This window comes from Notamacropus eugenii, chromosome 1 (assembly GCF_028372415.1).
Source record: "Notamacropus eugenii isolate mMacEug1 chromosome 1, mMacEug1.pri_v2, whole genome shotgun sequence".
Taxonomy (NCBI): Eukaryota; Metazoa; Chordata; class Mammalia; order Diprotodontia; family Macropodidae; genus Notamacropus; species Notamacropus eugenii.
Genome location: NC_092872.1, coordinates 507,033,139 through 507,046,134, shown reverse-complemented (window position 1 = coordinate 507,046,134; position 12,996 = coordinate 507,033,139). Strand labels below are relative to the sequence as shown.

At 41.2% G+C, this 12,996-nt stretch overlaps 1 protein-coding gene across 2 annotated transcripts; it reads right to left on the bottom strand.

Annotated features, from left to right (window-relative positions):
* Nucleotides 1-2,157: 2,157 nt before the first annotated feature.
* Nucleotides 2,158-10,893, bottom strand: ANKRD60 (ankyrin repeat domain 60). 2 transcript variants are annotated; one of them, XM_072633441.1, is made up of 5 exons: nt 10,565-10,891; nt 8,121-8,251; nt 7,237-7,402; nt 4,288-4,452; nt 2,158-2,272 (listed from the first exon to the last, which is right to left on the bottom strand). In XM_072633441.1, the coding sequence occupies exons 1-5, from the start codon at nt 10,848-10,850 to the stop codon at nt 2,211-2,213; spliced, it is 810 nt and encodes a 269-aa protein (XP_072489542.1). In that variant the 5' UTR covers nt 10,851-10,891; the 3' UTR covers nt 2,158-2,210. The 2 variants fall into 2 exon arrangements, with proteins under 2 accessions (XP_072489542.1, XP_072489544.1); XM_072633443.1 differs by lacking the exon at nt 7,237-7,402 and having other exon boundaries at nt 8,126-8,251; nt 10,565-10,893.
* Nucleotides 10,894-12,996: the final 2,103 nt, after the last annotated feature.

Genomic DNA, 12,996 nt, shown 5'->3' with positions numbered 1-12,996 from the left:
TATCAACAGCAAAAAGGAAATGGAGAAAAGCTCTTATTTTCAATGTATATGTTTATATATTCATCCATGTTATACCTAAAACGTGAATTTTTATGTTCATACTGTATGCTTACTCACATATTCATCCTTTTATAAAAATATTTATATTACAACAATAAAACTTGAAACAAAAAAAGTCGCCATTTTTAAAGTGTAAGGAGGAAAAGTGATCCTAATCTTGTAATGAAATATCAAGAATTAGAAACTCACCAACTTGGCAACCCTTGCCACCTCATTTAACTTCTGTTAGCCTTAGTTTCCTCATCTACAAAATGGGCATAGTAATATTGTATTATCTACCTCATAGTAGTTATAAGGAAAGTGTTTTGTAAAATTAAAGCATTTTTAAAACATAAGCTTCAATTATTATTAGTGAAGGCATACTCCCCCTAGGAATAAGTCCTTTAACTTATGAAGACTTTCTGAAGTTTAAGATATTACATAAAGTGCAATACTTGTAGCATTTTAAAATGTGCTTATAAAAACCGGAGTTTATCTGAATATTGACTGATCTCACAGTGCCCTCTGCTGGAAGCTTTAATAATTGACTGCAGATTCCACAATGCACTGCAGTACTGTCCATTTGCCAGCAAATTAATCGACTTTTCTTCTTCAGTCAAAAATATTTCCAAATCTAAGGGAGAAAAAAAAGCTTTTAAAGAAATTTTTGCATGTCCACAAACACGCCTTCATGTTTTAGAGAAAAAAACATCATTTTTTTAAATGAAGGAGATAGCAATAGTTCAGACGGACCTTATTTCTATACTTGCTTTCTAGGCCTGGGAAGTACATTGAAGCTCAGTTCCGTTTACCATTTAAAGTATACAAAATGTTTGTACTGTAGAGTGCAACCAGAGAGTAGCGTAGTTGCAGTATGGTGTTATAAAGCCTGATCATGTGTCTTGTATAAACACTAACTAGCTGGGTGTGACTTTCATAAAGTCATTTTACATTTCTGGGCCTCTTTAAAAAGAAATTGGACCAGATTATCTTTGCGGTCCACTCATTTCTATAATCCTTTGTGAGCCTAGAACAAATGAAAAAAATCAAGCTTAACAAAGGGTAGAGTAAGCCTTAACTGCTGAGTGATTATTGAAACAAATTGAATAGGCAAAGAAAACCAGGGACAAAGGTAAGATTTCCAAGGCCTGGATTCCTAGAATCCTCCAGAATGATAAAGACGCTGATGTGTTAGCTCAGTGTAAAATGACCTAATACTAAGGAAAAGAATATCTAAGGGATATATTAAGGATCAGGAAGGACCTGGAGGGGTCAGGGTGACCCATGGAGCAGAAGCATATTTGCAATCTGCAACCAAATGAGATGATCAGGGGACCCACATCCAAAGATCAATAAGACCCAGAACAGGGAGTAGGAGAAAACAGAATAACCAAATGTTCCAGGATTTTGTTTTGTTTTTCTGGAAAAAGAACTTAAAGATTTCCCTGGACCTGACAGTGGTGCCAATTAAAATCCTTCTAGTTTGAATATCATTTTTAGTAAGGGTTGAAGGGACGAAGGGAAAAAAACAGGAAGTATATAGTTTTCCAGGCAAGACCATCTTTGTCTACACATTAAAGTTAAGCTCTGATATTAGGACTCTGTTAACTCTTATATTTCTAATCATTTGTACACTTCACCTTAGTTTCCTAGAAAAATTCCAACTTTGTTTTGGTGGGGGATATAGAGGCAATATATTGTAATGTGAAAATATTGGATTTGGAGTTCTAAAACTTGAGATTGAGTTCTAGTGCTTGTACTTGACTGACCTTAAGTAAATCACTTAGCACCTATAAAAGAAGGGGTTTGGACTAGATATTAAGGCTCTTTCCATCCTGAAATCCTAGGAAACAGTCACCTGTTATTAAGCAGATGCTAATTTCCTTTAAGGTTAACTAGTTTTCTACTTTGGGCTTAGGGAATAGAAACGACCAGACAGGACAAGAGAGAAGAGAGAGTAAGTTGGAAATGCACATAAATGAGGTTGATCAGTTACTTACGTCAGGCCTCCTGCAAAGGGAGGGTGACCTGGCATGAGCAACTGTGGAAGAAAGGAGGAAGGGTGGAGAAAGAAGGCCATTGCTGGAGGAAGGGTGTGCCTGTGACAGCTCCACTTACTTCATGAATACACGGGAGCACCAGGAACTCCAGACTCTGCCACACTTTTACTTCTAGTGTCTTCCAGGTGTGCCAGCACACCTTCTACTCCATAAGACAAAGTGTATTGGTGTACCTGGGGCCAAGAAAGAAAGGATCTTACTTGTGACCCCAGCTCGTGGCCTGGTTATTTCTCTCTGCTCTTTTAGTGGGCAACCAAGAGCAGATTTGAAAAGGAGCATTAATAAGGATAGCAATCAATCTATGTGCAAATCTATGTCAAGCCGAATGGAGAGGAGCCCGTAAATGCACATTCCCAATTTATATAGTTTACACCCCAAGATTCTCTTGCAGTGTAATAAAAGAATTTATCTACTTTAAATGGCTGAGTGGGCATGTTCTTCTGGGAGGGAGAAGAATATTACAGGAGAAGTAAAGGGGAAAGTCTATGTTCCCAGAAAGCCAGTTTTTGGAGGATAAAATACCTGGATCCCCTCACATTGGCAAAACTGGCTGAGGAATCATGTTTTATGGGCTACCATTTATATAACAAATAGTTTGTGCGTATGCTCAATACACCGTGTTAGGTATCCTGGGAGACATTTTGTCACAAGGACATACCTGAATTACCCACTGACATTCTGCCAAAATATGACAGGTTCCTAGACCTGTTCTAGAAATAAAGGTTTTGCAGTAACCCTGTAGGGGCAGTAGAGTTTAGCAGATAGAGAGCTAGCCTCAGAGTCAGGCCAGCTTTGGTTAAATCTTGGCTCTGACACTGGCTATCTGACCATGGACATATCACACTTAAACTCTCAGTACTTTAACACTATAAGTTGCAGACATCAACCTGAATTGGTTGATGGAGTTTCCTCACATTAGAGTCCCCTAAATCAACGGAATTATAGGCCCAATCCCTAGCCTATGCATGAGTCCATATTTTGGGGGGCTTCTCTCACAGAAACATGTATGTGGCTTTCTACTAGATGGACCAATCTTTATCGGCCACAAAAACCCATGCAGAAAAAGCAAACGAGTTTCACAGTTTTATTAGTTGTTAGTAAGTAGCAGAATGTCTGCTGCCCAGGGTGTTATACCAGAAAGAGATTCATAATAGGCCCTTTGGAGCAGTTATAGGAACGATAATGTTATTTTACAAACTTACTGTACTACTGCTTCCATCCACTAAATGATGCCCCTAGAGGAATAAGGTTCATTATACCCCTCCTCCAAACCATATAGGATAATCACAGAAACAGCTTCAAAAAATATTTAGGTCAAATATTAGGGGATCCAACACCCATGATTGTAAAGGGCCATGAAAGCATTGTATTGTATAGAGAACTTTGTATTGCGAGTATTGTGTAGAGAACATGTGTGTATCTATATGCCTGAGAAGCTGGACTACATAATGTCTGGTTTCTCTTCCAACTCTGTAAGTCTATGGCTAAACAGAACACAAGATGATCTATAATCAACATGTTTTTGATATTCTCATGCATAGCCAAATTTAGCATTTGAACCAAATTAAGGGAGTAGTATCACAGTGGGTAAAAAATCCTGAACTAGGAGGTCAGGAAATCTGAGTTCCAGTCCTGGCTTTTTTCCCAATAACCTTGCAAAGTGGATAGTGTGGGTTTTATTACCCTTTTACAGATGAGGAAATTGAAGGCCAGAAAGTTTAAGTGGTTTGACCATGGTCAAATTATTAGTAATGTAAAGGCTGAGGTTCAAAACAAAGTCTCCTGACTGTGGTGGAACATCTGTGATGTTCTTTCCATTATATTGCCTCTAAATATCTGGGTTACCTTGGGCAACTCTCAACCTTTTTCAGCCTCAATTTTCTCATCTGTAAAATGAGGGGGTGGGAGGGAAGCAGCTGGCCTCTACTTTAAGGTCTGCTTTAATGATAGCTGTCTTTGATTGCACTTCTTCCACTTTTTCACTGGGACTACCTTGGATTGAACTTTTAAAATTTCCTAAAAGTAAACATTGACATTCAAAACTTTTAGAGTGAGACTCGAGACTCTACATATTGCCCTTTTCAGAAGAGTGGTGGAATTAAACGATGAGGAATTGTTTGGTAGTGTTCAAGATTTGCTGTTCTCCACTTCATCTGACATATGAAGAATGCCCGAATGGCCTGCTTACGCTTCAGGCGGCGTGCTATTTCGACTGGAGTTTCTCCTTTTAGGTCCTTCTCAGTGAGAGGTGCCCCATACTCGAGAAGTAGATTTATACAGTTGATGTGTCCCATGGCCGCAGCAACATGAAGAGCAGTTCTGCCTACTGGTGTTTTGGCCAGACAATTAGCACCTGCAAAAATAAGTAGGCCATATTGTGAAGTTTTGTTTTGTTTGTTCGTTTTTTACCCAGGATGCAAAATAGCACATTCAGTGACACAATCTGTAACAATAGGAAAGACAGAATAGTACTCAAGCTCTTTTAAAACACCATCTTTTAAGAAAGAAAAAACCATAACACTAATGAACATATTTCTTAATAAAATGGTGAAATCCTTGCAGGAAGGGGCAAATCATTCCTGCTGCTTTGGATTCTCACCTCAAATGGGATGGACATATAATAGGGGTTTAATAAGTAACAAGGTGGCTCAGTACTAGTCCTGGAGTCAGGAAGGCCTGAGTTCAAATTCAGTCTCAAACACTTACTAGCTGTGTGACGCCGACGGGCAAGTCACTTAACCTCTGTTTGCCTTAATACACTGGAGAAGGAAATGGCAAACAACACTAGCTTTTTGCCAAGAAAATCCCAGATGAGGTATTGGACATGACTGGACAACTCAGCAACAACAAAGCACCCAGTTACATAGAATTCTGTTCAATCTGAGTCTTCTCTGTATAAGGTACTATACTGGATGCATAGGTGTGTATGGGAGAAGTGTCAGGGACTATGGGGTCGTCAATAAATAGTTTAGATTAAATACTTAAAAATGTAATGCACATAAATTAGGCATACATTTTAATTCATTTTTGTTCATTTGTGGGGTTAAAAGTTTTAAATATATTCTTGTAATGCTGGTGTCACCAGTAGTCTTTCACAGAAAAAATAAATTGTTAGCCAGAATATTTTCCATGAGTTTGTCAGTTTCACTGTGAAGAAACTGTGAAAATTCAGCTTAAGACATGACCAAAATCTCAAATGCATCAAAGTCTTCTGGATTATGAAAATGCCTATTTTACCTAAAATGTAAAAAGTCTAGGTCAGTAAAATACAAAAGGGTTTGATGTTGTGAAAGTCTATAAAGCTATAAGTAGATAGAAAATTGGATTACCCTCCAGACACAGGTTCGCAAAATTTAGAAGTAGGAGATATCTTGAGATCAAGTTCAAACTCTCAACTAACAAATGAGAAAACTGAGGCCAAGAATTATTAGAAGTGGCTTGCTGAAGATCACTCATAGAATTGAAACCCTGATCTTTACTCCAAATCAAATGTTCTTTTCTACTATGCTCATTACTGTTATTTATTAATTATAACTCTTTTCTATATGGCACTTTAGATTTACAAAGTGCTTTCTCCTCATAATCCTCTGACACAGGTAGTACAAGAATTATTAGACCCATTTTACATATGAGGAAATTGGAGTTTAGCATGTGATTTGTCCAGAGCTGAGAAGTTATTAAGTGTCAAAGGCAGGGCTCTAAGCAAGGTCTTCTGAATCCAAGATCCTGGGACATCTAGATAGCATAGTGGATAGAGCGCTGGACCTGAGGTCAGGAAGATTCATCTTCCTGAGTTCAAAACTTGACCTCAAACACTTACTAGCTGGGTGAACCTGAGCAAGTCACTTAACCCTGCTTGCTTCAGTTTCCTCATTTGTCAAATGAGATGAAGGAGGAAATGGCAAAGCATGCCAATACTTTTGCCAAGAAAACCCCCAAATAGGATCATAAAGAGCTGGACATGACTGAAAAAATGACTCATCAACAAAAGCTCAAGACCAAGCAAATGGTCTGGGGAGAATGGACTTTGCTTTATTGTGTCTTCAATTCTACTCCACTACTTCTGGAAAGGTTAAGGATTGCTTTGCATGGTCAGCAACCATTGAGTCACCATCATATTGCATTTAGTTTTCACCTCTAATACAAACAACTGTAACATAGAACGATATGTAAGATTACAGATTCTACTGTAAAGCTAAACTGTGAGCTCCAAATTCATCCACTGAACACATAATATGCGCACAGGGCAGTGTGCTAGGTGTTAGGGAATTTATTTCAATCTATGAACACATATTAAGTACCTACTACAATGCAGGCACTATGCTAGGTGCAGAATACAAAAACAAAACAAAACAAGTCCCAGGTAAAAATATTAAAATGCTTTTGAGAGGGCGAAGTTGCAGATGGGGGGCTGGGGTTAAAGGTACTGGATCAGATAGAGATTACCCTTATCCCCAAGCTAACAATTTTCAGGCCAGGGCTGAAATCAATGCTGGGATCCTTACCTGGCAGCCCCCAAAGTCTCAAAACCCAGCATGCAAAGTGAAGGGTAAACAGGAAGGTCAGAAAAATAATTAGTGTTAAAAGGGAGTCTAGTTTGGAGAGCTTCAATGAAAAGACAGGATTATAAGGTGAAGGCACCTGGATAGCTCAGTGAACGTTCTAGAACATTGGACCTAGAATCAGGAAAACCTTAGTTCTTCAAATTCTGCTTCAAACACTTACTAGCTGTGTGACCCTGAGGCAAGTCACTTAACCTCTGTTTGCCTTAATCTACTAAAGAAGGTAAATGGCAAACCTCTCTGGTATCTTTGCCAAGAAAACCCTATGGATATGTCATATAGCTATTAGAGTCCATGGGGTCACAGAGAGTAGGACATGACTGAACAACAGGATATAAAGTAGGATAACCAAAACGTCAGTATTTTATTCTTTCTGTCTCAAGTCTGAAATGAAGATCATAATATTTACCTCAGAGGGTTGTTGTAAGGATCAAATGAGATAATATCTGAAAAGTGCTGAGCATAGTGCCTAGCACATAGCAGGCACTTAATGTTTATTCCCACTCCTCAAAAGTCTCACGTATACAATAAGAATTAAACAAGGTAAAGTATAAACTATGAGGTATTGATATTACCATTTTCTAGGAGAAAACGTACAGCTTCAAAGTGACCTCTGTGTGTTGCGATATACAAAGCCACAAAGGCTCTTTCTGCTATCCATTCCTTATATTTCTCTGCTCTTAAACGTATAGAATGTGGAGTTCTGTATAGAGAGTCTTCGGTAACACCTAGACAAGATAGCTGGCAAGAAAAATGGAATTACCACGTAATAAATAAATTATATAAAACCTAAGAATACTTCATAAGTTCAGATATACTTTACTAAGGTAGATGTTCCATCATCTATCCAGCAGTTTCTAGAAAAGAAGGCTCATGATGGAGATAAACAGGTATAATTGTCCTAAACAAAAACTTGGAAAATACTCTGAAAAGGATAAGTGGTTCTAAAAATCATAACTAGCACTTAGCATCTACTATGTGCCAGGGGCTTTACAAATACTACCTCATTTGATCCTTACACTAACTCTAGGAGGTGACTGTAACTATTATCCTCTTTTTACCATTTGGGAGACTTAGGCAAACAGAGGTTAAATGACTTGCCCAGGGTCACAGAGTTAGTGCCTGAGACCTGGATTTTAACTCAGGTTTTCCTGATGCCAGGCCCAGGGTTCTACCCACTGTGCCACCTAGCTGCCTCAATTTGTATAATACTATGCAAATGTTTAGGAAATGCTGATCTGTACTGAGAAAAGGTAAAGAAAACTTGTTGGGTGATAAGGGAAAAACAATTCGAATTAAGAGACTGAACAGAAGTATTATATAGCACCTAATAAACAGGAAGATTCTCCTGCATTTAATTTTTATGCAAACATTTAATAAAAACAGCTTCAGAATATACTTCTCTAAGATTTATCTGTTTCATAAAAAATAATATTCATTTAAAGAAGCATGAAAACACCTTACTAGCGTCCCCTTCCAGAGCAGCCAAAACAAGTTCTTGCCATCCATCGTGATGCCAAATACACATTGAAATAATTCCACCAGGAACAATATCATGGAACCCTAATGTGGAATCATCCATCAAAATTCCTACAAAGAAATTCCCCCACACACACAAAAGAATAAGGCTTTAGATATAAATTATTATACTGGACAACTAAAGAGATTCTCTGACACCTGACATAAAAAATTATTTTGAATTTTTAAAACAAATCTCACTTGATGAATTTGTACAAATTAGCTTTATTGTACTTACAGTCTTCTAAATACGTAATTTGGTTCATCTATAAGTAATAAAAACCTAACTATGACAATTTTAAAATAAAAAATTTCAACCATACTATGGAAAAATACAGAAGTCAGGAAAATCATTACATGAAGTGACTCTTTTGAAAGTAGGTTTAAATGTATGTGTTAGAATAAAATTTGCTTATGGTATTGTACTGTTATATTATACATAATATAAACTTATAAGCTATGATTCATGTTATTAGCTGCTAATGTGATAACAATGTCATATCTTTCAAAAATGTTAGCATGTTAATGAAATGCTCACAAGGTCCAGTCCAAATATAATAACATGAGTGACTAATGTTGGCATTTGCCAGAGTTTCAATATGTAATGAACATTAGATCATACGTGGAGATGTTAGAACAGCATTTCTATATCATATAGTTTCAACTTTAGCAGCATTTGGGAAAGGGTTCTATGAACTAATAACTTGAGGACTGTTGCTTTCAAGTATATAAAGTAATTTTTATTAAATGTTCTCTTAAGTTAACTATGTCCCCCTTGTGTTCTTCTTTCATAAGTAGTACAAAAGTAAACATAACTTCAATACAGATGCAATTATCATAAATTCCAAATGAGAATAATGAGGTTCAAGGCAATATTATATAAATGAAAACTATATCTATGGTATATATTTCCAGAAACTTGAACTAATATACCTAAACAGGAATTAGCAGACTCATTAATTACGGTCCTGTTCATAGTGTCAAAGGATAATCATGAAAATGAATGAAGGCCCTATCCCTGAACAAGAACGCTAAAAAATATATTAAGACCCACTGCTTGATGTTCCTCTAAGGGGAAAAAAGGTGCAAATAACACTTATTAATATTTTCTAAAGTATCTTTAAAATATTTTGATATTTGACTGTTTAAAATGTTAAGAAACTTTTTATATAACACTTTAAAGTTTACAAAACATTTTCCACACAACAACCCTGTGAGATAAGTTGTACAAACACTATTATCCACAGCTGGGACTGAGAATCACAGAGGTTAAGTGGCTTGCCCATAACCATGCAGCTACAATCACTAAGTGGCAGAGCCTAAATTCAAACCTAGGCCCTTCTGACTTCAAGTTCAGTACTTTTAGTTTTTTTTTTTATCAATAGACCATTTTGCCTCCATATTAGCATTATCAACATCCTTCAAAGGATCCAAGGGCATTTCCTTCCCTACCCCTATGCAAGCTCTTGGAGGGCAGAATTATTCTTTTTTTGTCAATGTATCCCCCACACTTAAATGTGAATTGATTTAATCAAGTGTGAATGCTTCCTCCCTGCCATAATTTTTTGAGTTTTATAAGCATGAGAATGCTTAGATTCCAAGTATACATTCCAAGCTGGTGCTTTGGTAGCAGCTTTTCCAGCTTCCACCACATCAAGATGAGGAATCAGAATTTCACCTTGGTGGAAGATACTTAGTAACAAAGGAAAAAACGTTTAAGCCCAAATAGATTTCACGAGTTTTAAAACCCAAAACTAAAATATCTCCCATAAGGCTTCTTAAAGACTTTTCAACTTATTTCAATATCTAAGTGAGAAAAAAAGTCTAAATAAAAAATTTAAAAAATGTTGAAAATGAAGGAACATTTGGCAAGACTTTGCTGTTCATTCATCTTTCTCTCCATTACGTCCTCATCCCTGCAAACAATGAGCTCTTCACATCCTCCTGGCCCAGTTTAAAACCCAAGGAGGCTTTTTGTCTGTTTTTTAACTTCCACGCTTCCTTGAGCTCTCCCCCGTTTGAACACGAGTGGGGAGGTGGATCACGTACTCAGTTTCGTAGAATTCTGGCAAAACTGAAAGGAGAAAATCCTGGTCCCCAAGTGTATTTGAGGGACTTAGGGTGAAGGAAGACGCTACGTGATTTGGGATCCTGGACTGGGAGGTCTGGTGAGACATCTGGGGTCCTGGACTCCCAAAGCAGGATCTAAATGGGACGAGCGGGGATGAGCTCCTGAGGGGTGGGGAGTGATGGGGGGTGGGGGGCCTGGTCTTGGGCAGGAGGTGGGAGGGGAGGGAGTGCTGGTCCTCGGGGGATGCTCGCGGGGGATGCAGGGCGCAGGCGCAGAAGGGTCGGGTCCTGGGCGGCCCGCACACGGGGAGCCACCTTGGTCCAGGTACAAGAGGCGCTGGAAGTGGAAGGGGATGCCGGCCATCAGGTCCAACTCCTCCTTCAGCTCCCGCACGGTGGTGTCGCCGTGGCAGCTGGACAGCCGGTATATCTCCCCAGTCTCCTCCAGCCGCACGCGCAGAGAGAAAGGCTTACTGAAGAGATTGGGCGACCGGCTCTGGGAAGCCTGGATCGGCCGCCAGGTGGAGCGCCGCCTCCCCGGGCCTCGCGGGGGCGCTGTCGGGAACGGCAGCGCCCCGGGCAGCGGCCCCGAAGCCCGCATCGCCGCGCTCCGGCGCACTCACGGCCCCACCCCCACCCGGACCCCCCCACCCCCACCCCGAGCCTGGGCTTCAGCCCCTGCCTACTGCGGTGCATGGCTCCCGGCGCAGCGCCAAATAGCGCAGGCACCGCCCGCGTTGCTAGGAGCAGCGGGAGCCCGCTCCCCGCTGGGGCCTTATGAGGAGAGCACTCGGGCCCACGTCTGCCGGGCCCTCGGGAGGCCGGCCGGCCCGCTCCCAGCCTGGGGCAGAGCCGGGCCCGGAAGCCCGCGCCAGCGTGGGCCTGGGAGCTGAAAGGAGCCATCCCCGGGCCGTCCGCTACGTCACGTTCTGCAGATCGGCCCGGTGGAAGGCCCTGGAGGACGGGGATCGTCCTTGTACCTTCTGCCGGCCACGCGTAGATGTTCGTAGAGCTGATTTAGTCCAGCGGGAAGGCTGCCCAGCTACAGCCTCGGGAGTGCTGGGGGCAAAACAAACCCCCGCCGTCCGGAGAAGGCCCTGGGCGGCCCTGGGGCGCAAGCCGCGCACCGCGGGGACTCTACGTACGTGGTGAGATCGGTGTCGATGGGTGTGCGCAAAGTCGGGGGACTTGGCCGAGGGACCCAGATAGCGCCTCAGGGCTTGGGGTGACCGCAGCTGCCCATCCTCCTGTCGAGTAAAGATCGGGGTGGATGTGGGCACGGCGCACGCGCACGCCTTCTCCCACTCGAGGCCTCGGATGGCCCCTGCGAACCCGAAGGTGGCAAGACTTGGAAAGGCCATGGCCGGCCCAGGGCCCACTGAGCTGGGAAGGCACTGGATGCCAAAGCCGGGCCCTGTGCCACCCTCTGAGCTCCCCGTGCAGGCTCGTACCCAGAGGAGTCGGGAAGGTGGAACCTTGGACAGTGCCAACCCTACAGCGAAGAAAAATACAGAATGCTTCAAGCCTATGAGTGCCCCCCTTGCCCCTCCATTATGCCTCGTGGGGCAGCTAACACCGTATCTACCATACCTGGCCCTTTCTGAAGCCACACTGACTCTCAGGTAGAGGACCGACCATCTTCCAGGTGAAGGATCGGGCAAGAATCCTGCCAGCAACGACTAAGAGACTAAGAGCCCGTTGTCTCAGGGCAATCTGTCTCTTTTACCTTTATAGAGATGGACAACAGAAACATTCCAGAACTCCTGGGGGATAACCTCCTCCTGCCGTGTAACCTGAAATATTTCAGGCAGCTTTTGTGTGAGCGATGGTCCCCCTGCCTTGTAAATCTCAGCTGGAATGGAATCAGCACCAGGTGCTTTGCCACATGAAAGGAGCCTAATGGCCCTCAAAACCTCTTCTTCAACTGGAGGTAAGCAAATTGATGATGATCTGTTGAGAAAACTGCTCAGCCCATTTTTCCAGGATCATGTCCTTATCACTAATCAATGTGATCAGCACCAAGTAGTTGATATGTACCAAATGCCTTTTATCCATAACTTTCAGGGCATCATAAAAGCTCTTTGGATTGTTACTATCAGTGTAAAACTGAATTTCATCTGCCATCTTACTAAGCCAAAAAACCTTCTCCTCTCTAAGCTTTCCTTGTACTTTACTTTTGATGGAATTAAATTCTGCCTTCTAAGAAATCAATGAACCATCCTGCTAGTCAACTGAAATTCTGATGGCCTGGCCATGTTGCTTGAATTCTTGCCTATGCTTGCCTAAAAGACTATTTTATGGAGAACTCACACAAGGCAAGGGTTCACATCACCAGTGGTAAGAAGAATCGATACAAGGACACTCTCAAGGTCTCTCTTAAGCATTTTGGAATTGTGTGACATGGAAGACACTGGCTCATGACCACTCAGCATGGCATGCCTTCATCAAAGAAGGAAAAGTGCTCTATGAGCAAAGCAAAGTTGAAGTAGCTAAAAGAAATGATATGTGAAAATTTAGAGAATCCACCCCAGATATTCAGATGGACTATTTGTGCCCAACCTATGGTAGAACATTTCACACTTCTATTGGTCTAGTCAATCACAGTTGGACACACTGCAACGACTCTAACAAAGTGATGACATTTTGGCTTCTTCACGAATGAAGAACAACAACCAATTATATTGGTCTTGGTGTGAAGATTCAAATAAGTGTTATTTCATCAGTAACCACTGACTATGTCACTTGAT

Coding starts and splice junctions, on each gene's coding strand:
- ANKRD60 (XM_072633441.1), bottom strand. CDS start 10,850: ATGCGGGCTTCGGGGCCGCTGCCCGGGGCGCTGCCGTTCCCGACAGCG. Junction 8,252..10,564: donor CCTCTTGTACCTGGACCAAG/GTGGCTCCCCGT, acceptor ATTTCTTTGTAG/GAATTTTGATGGATGATTCC. Junction 2,273..4,287: donor AATAGCACGCCGCCTGAAGC/GTAAGCAGGCCA, acceptor TCTTGGCCCCAG/GTACACCAATACACTTTGTC.